At 45.7% G+C, this 13343-nt stretch overlaps 1 protein-coding gene across 1 annotated transcript in view; it reads right to left on the bottom strand.

Moving 5' to 3' along the window:
* LOC102462273 (ATPase family AAA domain containing 3A) overlaps nt 1-13343 on the bottom strand; it is a 75662-nt gene that overhangs the window by 41268 nt on the left and 21051 nt on the right. Inside the window, exons 8-10 of the mRNA XM_075906421.1 lie at nt 1472-1627; nt 1131-1187; nt 371-496 (exon numbers count right to left, since the gene is read on the bottom strand). Coding sequence (XP_075762536.1) covers nt 371-496; nt 1131-1187; nt 1472-1627 — 339 coding nt within the window. The remainder of the gene's footprint in view (nt 1-370; nt 497-1130; nt 1188-1471; nt 1628-13343) is intronic.

The following is a 13343-nucleotide window of genomic DNA, read 5'->3' as shown; positions in this document are numbered from 1 at the left end:
ATGAGAAACCAGGGCTGGCATTGGCATTTCACAAGTCATGCCTGCCAAGTGGCACGCACAGACTGTTTCATGCTATCAGCCAATCCCGAGGGAACAGTTTCTCTCTCTATGCTGAACTCTAGAATCCAAATCATTGGACTGTCTAACCCGGAGCAGAAAGTCAAGTGCTGTAAAGTGAATGTCCCTTCTTCCTCCTTCAGTGTCCCAGTCCCCTACTACACACACACACATACATACACACACACACACCTCAAGGCGTGGCAAAACTACAGCAGTTGCTTGCAGGCCAGAGAGGCATAGTTATAACACTGTGGATTTTTAAGGTATATCCTACAACAGCTGGGCTGTTAGAATCTTGGCAAAGTCTTACCTTCGCAAAGAGTGTCTTCCCAGTACCTGGGGGGCCGTACATAAGGATATTCCTGTACAAACTTTTGTTCTTTTTTGTATTTCTTGTTGCTATGGCGATGTCTCTCACACGTTCCTCCAGCTTGGGCTGCAAGAGGAGAAAAGTTGAGGTTGAGAAATCAGATACTCAGAACTGTACACATCGCATAATGGTATAAGCAGATGGCCATTGGGCTGTATGCAAAGACCAGGGTTGGAGTCTTAGGTATGATGAGTTTTTAGCCTGAATTCCTGCAGCTTATTGGCTTGGACTTAAGTAGTTTCTCTTCCTGCTTTAGGATTTATTATATTTCAAAGTTCTAATTACTTCAAACTCAAGCCACAGCCAATAAGCAAAGCTTTAGCTAATAAGGATACTTTCTTGGATGGATAATGGACATGAACCTTTCAGAATCCAGGCTACTATGACATGTAGAACTCAGACCAAATATACTGTCACATTAACATGTTGACTAAGGAGAAAATCATATTGACAGAAGTGCTGACCCAAGACTTCCAATTGCTCCGTACAGAGGGATCAAAGGTTAGCAAGGTGTTTAATGTGGCCCATGCTGAACACAGAAGCTTCTTTACATCTGGGTTGCCCCAAGAGTGCTATGTTTCCTGTACTACTGAACTCTAACAATTTAAAATAAAAGCCAGGAGGGAACCTTTGATGGTTAGACACCAAGAAAGTCACTTAAGATTCTGTGCAGACAGAGATAGCAAAAGCCAATACTCACACTGAGAACCACTCCTTCAAGGGCATCTTGAGCCTTGCTGGTAAGACGCTTGCCAACCTGAGAAAGAGGAGATTAGTTACCAATTCAGTCACCTGCCCGAAGAATCCAGTCACAGTGCAAAAGCAAGCTAGCTTAGATCATGATAAAAATAATAGGCAGAGAGATGTCAGTATGTCTAAGCAGTCCAGATGCTTATCACTCCCCAGAGAATGGACTGGAAACTGTCAACTGAGACAGCATCCCCTGTCCTGTTTATCTGATAAAAAAGTTATGCAAATATAAGCATTCCCAGTGAGTGTGGGGTTACCAGCCTCACACTGTCAGACCTTGATGGTATTTACCGTGATGGGATGCTTGAGTGCTTCTAGCACAGTAATGCGCGAAGTCTCTCTCACCAGGGAGGGCTTGCCCAGACGAGCCTCTATATACCGCCCTGCAACTCCTGTAGCATTCTTGGCAGTGTAAATCCCCACTGCTAGCAGGGTCAGACCAGCCACCTGGAGAAGAGAGGACGATTCTGATCAATCTCCTTTGCAAACCATGCTAGAAGAATGACAATCTGGAGTCTGCAGCCATCTCCTATTGGCAGGTCATAGTCGAGGCTTTAGGAGGCCTTGTCTACCTACATGCTGGTCAAAGGGTGTTAAAGCACAGATCTGTCCAACTCACACTGTAAACTGAACAGTGTTATGGAGGAAGAGACTAAATTTATTTTATTTCCTACTTGGTTAATTACATTTTTGAACAACGAAACTGACAGTCAAATGTATTTTCAAGCTGCATTAATTGCTAAATCTGTTTATCTTTGTATATTCTCTGAATGGTACCGGGGTGATTTGATTTATATTTACATGCTAGTGTACAGCAAGTAACGTGTGACTCTAATAACTACCAATATAAAGAAGGGACTTTTCAGTGGAAATGTACTTTTACTGTTCCCTCCTTTCAGTTAATGGACAAAGCATCCTCCACCATCAGAAGATCGCCAGTTACCAAACTATGTCAAATCTTGTCATGTAGTTTTAACTGAAAAACAAGCACCCAAAAGAGAAAACAAAATAGTTTCCATAAAGGGTGCGGTGATGTTCTCAGACCACCAGTAGGGTTTGCAGACAGCGCAGCAGTGTTAAAAACACTCAAGAGAGAAGAAACAGACCTGTCCTCTTTCATTGTCCAAAGCCAGTGAACGTGCCCTTCATTTCTTGCATGCAACACCTAACATGCTTCTGAGAATGGTACAGAACCCAGTTTTAATGATTCCGAATGTTACTTGCAATGCATGAGTATTTAAAAAAAATCTGAGCATGTTCCTTTAAATATTTAGAAGGATTTCCATATACAAGCAACTCTAAGCGTAGCTGTGAAATTCAGAGTAAATTCGAGAACGATGGGAGACTCAAGCTGGCAGTAACTTTCCAGGCCAAAGGAGCAGTCAAGGCCAGGTGCAAAGCTCTGCTCTTTCGCAGAGGGCTTCTCAGGAAAAGGGACCTACAGTAGAAAGTTTGGTTAAAAGAAACAAAACATGGTTAAAGAGAAGAGAATATGTGCTAGTGGCGTGAGGGCACCTTGGTCAGCTGGAAAACACCACAACGCACAGCCAGCCTGTGGGACTCCTTGCCAGAGGATGTTTTGAAGGCCAGGACTATAACAGGACTCAAAAAAACCCTAGATAAATTCATGTAAAGTAGGTCCATCAATGGCTATTAGCCTGTTTGTCAGAAGCTGGGAATAGGCGACAGGAGATGGATTATTTGAGGATTCCTTGTTCTGTTCATTCCCACTGGGCACCTGGCATTGGCCACTGTCAGAAGACAGGAGACTGGGCTAGATGGACCTTTGGTCTGACCCAGTGTGGCTATTCTTATGTTCCTAAAAAGCCTCGATTTGTGTTATTAAGGTGCTTTAATATTTCATCACTTTAGCTAAAATGCCACTGGATACACACTCCAAAGAATCCGAAGGAGGCCAGGTCACATCAGCACACCACTCTCTGCTGTTGGTCTGACTGGCACTGCTTTGCTGGCAACTGCAGAGCTCTATGGGCGAAGAGGACAGTTCCCGGAAGCTCAGACTGAGTTTTCCAAAAGCACATTAGAACTAAAGCCACCGATTTTCTAGTTCAGAAAAGTCCCATTTAAGGAAACACAGGGGAAAAGGCTAAGTGCCCCCCAATCTTCTCTGCTGCTTAGCAACCCCCAGCCACACCTGGGCCATCAAGCACCATGCTGGTCCCTCATGTGAACAGGATTACCAAGAGTGGCTGCCAAGAGAAAACCTGTCAGGGAAGGAAGCAGATACAGCTTGAAATCACACCACCAGGAGGTAAGCATGAAACTGCCAAATTTACTGTCACTTCGCCACAATTCTAAATCATTGCATGCTGAACTAGGGATGTTAAATTTAGTTTCATCAACTAGTCGATAAGCGGGGCAGCCACAGCAGGGTTAGCTCCCAGCCCCCAGGAGCTAACCCCACTGTGGCTCTGCCTTTTAAATGTATTGAGAGTCAGCAAGCTCTTAATACATTTAAAAAGCAGAGAGGCAGCATCCTGGGATTGGGTGCAACCTGGGAATCAGCTGATTCCCAGCTCACATCTGGTCCCCCCTATCCCTCTGCCTCCCACAGAGAGGGTGCTGGAAAGAACGGGCTTTTAATCTGGCTCTCTCCAGCACGGGCTCCTGCTCCTCCCCCTCTGCCTCTGATAGAGGCAACAAGAGGGGGAGCGATTAGTCGAGGGACTAGCCGCTTACATCCCTATGCTGAACCAAGTCCTGGCTATGGTTGCAGGCTTAGCTTGTGCTCCTCTCCTTTGTGACCCCCTACTAAATGATTTTGGGATGGTCACCAAAATATCCTTCCCTTCCCCTCCTTCCACTCCCTTCCTTTCAAGGGTGAGGCGGGGGAAATCTCCTTATACTTAGATGCAGAGGTACTCTGCTTTAGCAATCAAGCTGCTAGAGTTTGCTGTGCACATTTTTAACCCCCATCTTTGTAACGACCAGCAAACTACTGTGATAGTGAGAGCGCAGGAGGCTCTGCATTTTACCTTTAATCCCAATCCCTGTTGGCAGCAGTACAGGGAGGCATGAGGGGGCCCAACAGGATGGAGATGTAGTGCCTGCTTCACCCTCCCCACCTGTCAACCAGTTCCTCTTCCAACCAAAGTGAGCTTTATTTGCTCTAAATGAAACTAGGTTTCATTTGGATTAAACTGCCCCCACCAGAAATGCTGCCAGAAAGAAATCTGCACTCAGTAAGGTGAGCTATCCATAGGCCATTTAAACACCATCCGCACTTGCTTTGATAAGCAGCCTGTAAATAAGCTTCCTGCAACAGCCTTTTCCGTGTCCAGCTGAACTCCTCAAACCATTAACTGCCACATGGATTGAGCGCAGAGAAACCCCCCACTAGTCACAGTGCAGCAGAATGCTTTGAACAGGAACAAACACCACATTCCAAACACCACAGGAGCCAATATAGGGAGAGGCAGGAGGTTGGGGGCTGTGTGGCAGAAAGCGAATCCTATTTTTAGTTTTTAAAGTGTCCTTAAATTATTCACTTATGGAACAATCTGGGGAAGAGTGTCACAACCCCAGAGTGTGCCCAGAGCATTCATGCACAAGGGAACAATGATCTTCTAGCCAGCAGAATCCTGCGCTGTTTTAACAAACTACGGTTCTAAGCTTTTGTATGAGTCTCTTGAAAAAGGCCTGACTTTCAGGAAATGCTGAGCCATGGGCAGTCTGAAAATCTGGCCCCTTTAAAATGACGCAAGTCAGGCACCCAAAATAAAGCCGCTTGTGTGTCTGTGGGTCAAGATTTTCAAATCACTTTGCCCACCACTGATATGCAGCTACCTCGAGGTGGAGCCTGGCAGGTATACATCAGTGTACGGTAACATGAAACAAGAGTGTAGGAGGTGAACAACGTATCCAACCAAAACTGCATGGGAATTTCAGGAAGGCAGAAATAGCTGCCATGAAATAACCACAAGACTAATAATCCTTCTGCCCGCCAATAATTTCAGGGCTGAACCTTTTCAAACCAACCCATATCAAACGGAGCATTTCCCCTAGGGCAAACTTTGGCTCAGAGCCCTCTAGATTATGGAAACATTATTATACCATTGGGGTGAGTTATTTTTAAGCCTCTTCTGTACAAGCATTTAACCTTGTGCTCTATGGGTGGTTCCCCTGCCCCAAAGACAGTCCTTGTTGGGACAAAGATGCTCAGACAAATGTCTGAATTCTGCTTGCTAGTGAGGGCTAAGGGCAGATGAAAATACACAAGAAATTCACCACCTGTCAAAACAAGGGCAGAGATAGCAATAAACTATGGCAGGAGATACCACCAGTTCAGAAAAAAAGGCTCTTGCTACAACTTTTACACTAACTGGCCCATAAATGCCACAAGTAAATAACTTTGAGGATTTACAATCAATGGTGTCTCAGAGCCCTTCTGGTATCGAATCAGATTATTAAGGGCATCTGAGCAGACTGGCCAATAAAGAGGGTTATAAAAACAGAGACACAGAGTTCATCAGGGAGATGGTAAAAATTATGTCCTGACATGGACAGGTGTGTTGTGCGCGGCATCCCTTTGGAGAGAACCACAAGATTTTGCTCAGAGGCTACTGAAGTAGATAAAGAGGGAGGAGGGGCTTGGAGGAACCTCATTTTGCACTGTTGTTCTTCTGTTGGCCCAATGATCAGAGAACTTTTTAGGCCCAAAACATAAGCTCTGTGGCTACCTGACTACATGGATTCATTCACTGACAGCCCTTTAGATTTGCACTCTAGTCCTATCACAATCAACATAGCAGAGCTCCCAATATAAAGTGCAAGGCACACTCATCTACTGTTCAGTAGCATGGAACTACATCCACATCAATATGTAGTACTGCACATCCGTGAGCTGCGAATACACTTGCCACCAGCACAGTTCAGTCTAATGAACCCTTATAAACATACTCCGTCACACACACAGTACTGTAATACCATGCACTAGGAAGCAGTATTAGCATCTCACTATTCAAACAGAATACTGTAACATTTCTTGGAAGGGGTAATATATACATGAAGAGGGCTGAAAACCAATACAGTATCACCGTGGTTATCCAACAGTGTGTGGGGGAGGAGGGACCGAATTGCCTGTGTGGCTTTAGAGAATCGTGACAGTTTCTACTGTGATTAACAGGCATTGGGAACTCTTGGTATTACAGGGTTGTTCACCTAGGACTCCAATGCTGCTCTTAGTGAAAAGGACAGGAAGCTCTGAATATTATTCCTAGCTGACTAAGTGCCTATTCACTTTTTCATATCAAAGACTGTAAAATGAATAATAAATGGAGCTTGGCTACACTCCATTTATCTTTGGTATCGAGGATTTCTGTGAAAATGCATCCAAAATGAATGTGAGAGACCTGCTAGGGTGATTCACAGCAGCACTACCTCTCATGACCCAAGGGCACCTGCCCATTACAGTCTCACCAGGACACTTTTCAGAAGTACAGGGACATGGGAATGGCTAGTCTGAGGGAAGGTCTACACCAAGTTACGCAACTGCAGCTAGGTGAATAGCATAGCTGAAGTTAATGCATTTAGACCCATGTACCAACAGGAGACAGTCTCACATTGACTCCCCTTGCACGTCTCTGAGGTGGTGTACCAGACTCGATGGGAGAGTGATTGATGGTCTATTTTTTATGTCTATATTAGACTCCATAAATCGACTGCTGCTGGATGGATCGCTGGCCCAGTGGTGAAGACAAGCCCTGAGTGTGTTCCAGCAGAAGCATTACACCCAGAGAAACTCTGGTTCAGGCTGCGGTACAGTGCCTCTGAGCTCTGTTTCACCAGCATCCAAGGGCTGCACTCATTCCCTCTGCAAGTGTCAGTCTAGATCAAAGAACATCTCCCCTCATTCTAGACAGGAGAGACATGCCCACAACTAACACTGCTCCTCTGAGGAACTGTCTGTAAATATCGGGTGTGCTCTCAACACTGAAAACTCAGGGGCCCTGCAGCTCAATTCATTGGATTCTGCTAAAATGCCAGTGGAAGACAGTTCACAGTGGTGGTTCATCCGCAAGTCCCCACTAACAGCCCTACAATAGCTGAAATTGAAATTTTCACTGGCATTCTAAGCATCAGATTCATTTCAGCCTGACCAGCCCAGTTTGCACTGAGACCAATTCGAGTTAGCTGCCTGTTGTTGCTGGGACATTCACCTCGCTGACTTCAGTGGTAGTTTGGCTGAAATAAAAAGGCTGAGGTGAAGCTGAGACTGAACAGAATGTAGCTCTACATTCGACCTCCACAGACCCTTACTAGAATGGGGCCATTACGGCATTTACAGCAGGCGGCAGTGGTAGGGGGAATAACTGTCCTTGGTCATGAATGTGGAGAAAAGTTAAAATTCTCCTTCTGCGGGCTATTCCCATATTTAATTTAAGCAGCCAATTAAAAAGAACAGGCTTGATCAAAGCAGGCATGGAAATAGGAGGGAGATTTATTGCCTGATAATAGTTCAAATAAATCCCCTCCCACCTTCCCTGAAAAGAACATGAAACAGGCAAATATGATCAGCTGAAGCAGTGCATGGAATTAGAGAATGCATCATCATAATGCATATGGAGACAACCATTTCAGAGCGCACAGTACCCGAGCATGGACATGTTACAGCCAGGCATGAGTAGGTAGGGCTAACGGTAAAGGTGGCCCTGGGAATTGCAACCATCAGCCTGGGGTCCCGCAGAGGTGGGGTGTGAGCTGCATTTTAAAAAGGAATAATGAACAGAAGATGAGCAGATAGCTGATAGGATGGCAGTAACGGCTCAGCCTCCAGCTGCTAACAGGGACTGGCAGTGACTACACCTGGCTGCAGGTGGGGGATGAACAGAGCGAGATCAAGCACAGCAGCAAGAAAACAGCCACCCAAAACTAGCTTTAACACTGTACCAACCTTTGAAATTATCTTCCCAATGTTAAAAACTACAGTTCTCAGAAAGCATTGGGCACAGAATATCCCCATCAATAAGTTGAGCAGAAAGACCTGAAACTTCCCCTCTGGTTACAGCTGGTGTCCAATTCAACAACCCTGCAGTAAACTTGTACTAAACTAAGCAACCCTGCTGGCAGCTTCTTTGCATTAGCTGCCTGTCAGACAGAGTAAGGCAAGCTGCCTTTCTGACAACACGAAAGGCATTCTGGGAATTTGCTAAGACTAATGCTTCAAAGTGGGAAGGATTAGAACAGCAGGACTTCAAACAAGTCTTCAATGTGAATGGGCACTACATCTCCAGGAGCAAGGGGGAGAGTGCTTGACTTCCAAAACTCTCGATTAGGGCCACGCTGTTTGGCACATTCCCTTGTCACGTAAGACCCAACACTTGCTCTGCCCCCAAACTCCATCTGCCAAGACAAGATCGTGGGGAAGATCTTGCCCACTGAAAATCATATTCCCTGTTCATTACAACATCTGGAAATCCTACCACCTTATACACTTTGGGTACATCTAGACTACATGCCTCTGGCGACGGAGGCATGTAGATTAGGCTACCCGGCATAGGAAAATGAAGCGGCAATTTAAATAATCGCCGCTTCATTTAAATTTAAATGGCTGCCACGCTGAGCCGATCAGCTGTTTGTCGGCTCAGCGTGGTAGTCTGGACACTTTGCAGTCGACATCTAAGGAATTTGTCAACCTCCCAGGTAAACCTCATCCCAGGAGGCATACCTGGGAGGTTGACAAATGCCTTTGATGTCGACCGCAGAGCGTCCAGACTACTGCGCTGAGACGACAAACAGCTGATCGGCTCAACGCAACAGCCATTTAAATTTAATGAAGCAGCGATTATTTAAATCGCCGCTTCATTTTCCTATGCCGGGTAGCCTAATCTACATGCCTCTGTCGCCAGAGGCATGTAGTCTAGACGTACCCTTTGGGCCGCCAATGCTGAGCCTTGAAAAGGGATCACTCCAAGGCATCTAAAGGCTGCCAATTTAAGAGTTAAACTTTAATTAAGAATTCTGAACCAGATTATGTGTTTTAGCACTCCTATCCCCGTCAGACCTCAAAGACCTCTGCACAGATAGATACTGTCCCTATTTAATGGAAACAGACGTTGTAGTCGGAAGAGCACCTGAATTATAACCCCTTGTATTAAGAGGCCTGGAATGAGGCAGGAGCTGCTCAGACTCTGGGAGGAACAGGGCTCAAATTGCAGAATACACACTCCTAAGTGCTCATCTCAGAGCACTCACGCAAACACATCCCAATATCAAATAATACAAGCACATCCTGACCTCAAGGACAGTGCAAACATTCCCCCAAGTATAAGAGGAGCACACTGAGACAGTCAGGATGATGTAATAGAGGTGAATTTTGATTGAACCAAAATGACCAATGTGATCAGTGATAACTAGCCACGTCAAGGGGCTGTAACTATGTCAGAGGGCAGTACTAACTTGTTTGTATCCGGGTATAAAGGTATCTCTCTGCCTAGCCTAGAAAGGAATGGAAAGTCCCACTGGTCCATTGTTTTGGGCATACATATGTTAGTGGTCCAGCACAGTCTGCGGGATACTAGTACCGTGCTTTGTCAACAATAAACCTGGCCGGATGCCTCTGCCCCTTAACGAAACTTGTGGTCATTGGGCAGTTCACACAAGGCCTGCCGTGCCAGCTGTCTGCGCTGTGCTGGGGTGACACACAGAGGGAACCTACACACAGAGCCAAACATCTCTCAACACCCAACCACAGACATTAACATGGACTCAGTGGCAGAAATAGAAACTAGGTCTCAAGAGTTTCCTGATCTATGCACTAGGCAACAATGTGGCGCTACACGTTGGATCTGCCTTTTTCTTTCTAAACTACTACAGTGCACTCCTAGTTAAGAGAGACTTTGAAGGCTCATCTCTCCAGAGGGCTGGCTGCTCTTCATCCGGCTGAGGTAGTAAAGTTAGTGCCATTGAGAAGAGGAAGAGGGAGAAAGCATGCTCATACATGGAGAGACAGTAATGGCTCCATGAGATTTTTTGTAAAGGCTGAGGTTTGTTCCTGGTGACAATTCCCTTCCCTAGTAATATATTTAACTAGGGGTTGTCACCTGCCTATGCATATAATCTGTGAAGTACTTGGGGATAGAAGGTATTATGCAGGCAAATTAATCACCACTACATTACATACTTTAAGAACAGCTGACTTTAATGTAAAGGCACACAAACTAACAGCAAATGTTTTAAAAGTTATATCAGAAGCAGAAAACCTGCCAAACAAGGAGTGGGGTTGCTGAAGAAGCAGTCAGTTAATGAAAACAAGGCTGCTGCAGAAAACCTGACGGATGCAAAGAATTCATTTTTCACTGCAGTGGATGTGAGGGAGATTCCTGCACCTGTTTCATTCTCTTTAGGTGACAAATCTGAGGAACTGTTCCAGACCAAGGCATTAGAGGAGTATTTGGGATAAAATGAAGAGTAACAAGTCACCAAGACCAGAAGATACTCAGCCCCCCAGTTTGGGAACCGATGCTCTGAACCATCTGGCACTGGCCACTATTGGAAGACTGGGTGCTAGGCAAGGTGATCTGACCCAGGACAGCCATTCTGATGTTCTTAAAAGTTTGCAAAGAAAGATTTTTGGGGAAGAGGCCAGTTCTGCAACACTCCAGAAAGACTTGAACTCTGTGCCCCAGAACCTAGCAGCACAGTTTTACAGAAAGGATGTGAAGGTTTAAAGGTTAACCCTCATGCTTAATGGGTGAGGCTTACCAGTTATGGTTAACCAGTGGGGGCTGGAGCAGCTTCCCACCTGCTGCAGGAAGGGGACTGTTCCAGCCTTATAGGGCTCACCACAGACAGGGGCTGCTGGAGCAGTCTGTCTGTGGTGGGCCTGGGCACCACACTGGCAGGGGCTGCTCCCATCAGGACATCAGAGCAGCTCCTGCCTATAGGGTGTCCTGGACAGCTGGAGCAGCCCCTATCCATGGTGAGCCTGGGCGCTCTGCCTGCGGGCGGGGAGGGGGAGGAGAAGGAAGCTACTCCAACCCCCCCCCCCCCCTCGCTACTCACCTCCCTTTAATCGGTTAACTGGTTAGCCAATTAAATGGGATTTTACATCCCTAGTTTACAGAGTCATTAGCTTAATGTTTAATTTACAGCCCGATGCTGGCGATTCAAACCAAAGCAGCTCCAGTTAGAGGGGGCAAAGAGCAGGATGCAGCAATTGCTTTTAGAGCCAGCAAACTGAGTATTTCTCTCAAAGTGAATGACAAGGTCAAACCAAGGGCTCAAGGGCAAATAGAATATGAACATCATTTAATTTTAGTCACTCTAAGTGTGCAGTAACAGGCCTGGAGGGCTCAAAATAACCTCAGATTCATAAAATAGCAGGAAGGCCTCAGCATTCAATTCATCTCAATTTACAGATATGTTGGAAGGAATCCACAAGGGAAGACAAAAAAAATCCCTTCCCTTTTCCAGCAGCCCCTCTGTAAAGAGACTACCCACAATCAATATCCAGCCCATAACATGCTCTCTCAGGCAAAGACCTTCTGCTTTGATACATGGCAATTAAGAACTGGGTCAAGCCACTATTCTAGGCTGCAAAAATTAAAAAAGGATCTGCCAGAGAGCTATTAGACTTGCATTTTACTAATATACACTTGCAGGTTATGGAAAAGCCATGAAAAAAACAAGGAGTCCTGTGGCACCTTAAAGACTAACAGAGTGATTGGGGATCAGCTTTCATGGGTAGAGACCCACGCTGTCTGATGTAGAGACAGACTAGCACGGCTACCCCTCTGATATTCATCCCCATGGTATCCAAAGCTTCACAAAGGCCCGAGTAAGTGACAACCCCAAAACAAATCTTGCTCTTTTGAACCTGCAGGGAAAATGATCACTCTGAAAATACCCTGCATCAATCGAGTAGAACTATTGGGATTACACATAAGGAGGGGGAGGTGACCAGTAGGCCTCAGAACACAGGGCTAAGTTATGGGAAACCCTGAGACAGAAAATAGGCTGGGTTAAAAGAAACAATTAGACTGACTCCCCAAATCTTGCCACCAAAGATTTTCACATGGCAGAAAATCCAGGTGAGAGCTTGGGAGGGAATAAAAAGTTTAGCTTAAAACTCCAAGTTCACAACAAAAGAGCATGTTATCTTGCACAAAGGCTGCAATAAAGCAGAGATCTCTGGATCAGGAATTTGTGGAGCTAAAAGCACCAGACAGCAAGTTTCAAAATGATCTGGCGGCTCCCGAGGTCTCCCGTGCGGCCCACATTTTACAAAAGGATTCACTCAAAGCATGTCTTGCTGTCACTGCAAAGGCTGCACAATATGCTCTTTTTACCAGCCCACATAGGAGCCTCAGTGTGTAAAACTGGAGGGTGGAGCAGACGGTGGAAATGGCTTTCAAGCAAGGTATCCATTTTAACAAGCTGGGCTTCTAAAAATATCTCCTCAAAAAACTACGAAATCGGGAGGTGTTGCTGAGTTGGTAAGATTCTAAGAGGAAAACTTCCAGCAACACAAACAGGCTGGCCTGCATTCATGCTGCGTGACTGACACTGTGAAGCTTTGAGCCACAATTTATTTCAGCAAATGAACTGGGACTTCAAGCACATGTCAGGCTTGCTGCTCTGGGAGGGAAAGGAAAATATGGACTCAAGAAGTTTTTGTAAAGCTTCATTCAAGAGGTGATAAATTAAGTAGGAATGTCTGCCACAGGTGACTCCACTAATTTTGTTTCAAGGTCAACTTTAGCATGAGCAAAATCCTTAGCATACACAGGGGGGCCCTCTGAACAGAAGAGCCCAGGGACTTGAGTCCTTCCAGACTCCCCCCACCAGTTCCCACATGAAAAGTGCCCCATAAGTATCACCCCACCCTCCACCTCCATGGTTTTGTGCTAAAACTGTTCAGCACATGTATACAATGTGATGGAGTGAGGATTGGATTCAATGAGTTCACTTCATGATGCTGCATATGAGTTCTACTGTCCTGTGGTAACCATGTATATGTGCCTCAGTTTCCCTGGGCACTGTACTAATACATAGAAAGGGATAGAAATTCCCAATGAGAGAGGCTGCCCCAGCCCCAGCACGGATGCAATGGCAAGGCTTTCTGCAACCTGAGGCTCAGAGGGGTGTGTGACCAGGTGACTCCTTCTGCCCAGGAAGCTGGACAAAGGTCGGAGCTGGAGGT

Source organism: Pelodiscus sinensis, chromosome 23 (assembly GCF_049634645.1).
Source record: "Pelodiscus sinensis isolate JC-2024 chromosome 23, ASM4963464v1, whole genome shotgun sequence".
NCBI classification, from domain to species: domain Eukaryota; kingdom Metazoa; phylum Chordata; order Testudines; family Trionychidae; genus Pelodiscus; species Pelodiscus sinensis.
Note: the sequence above shows the minus strand (reverse complement) of the source record. Positions and strands in the feature narration are given on the sequence as shown.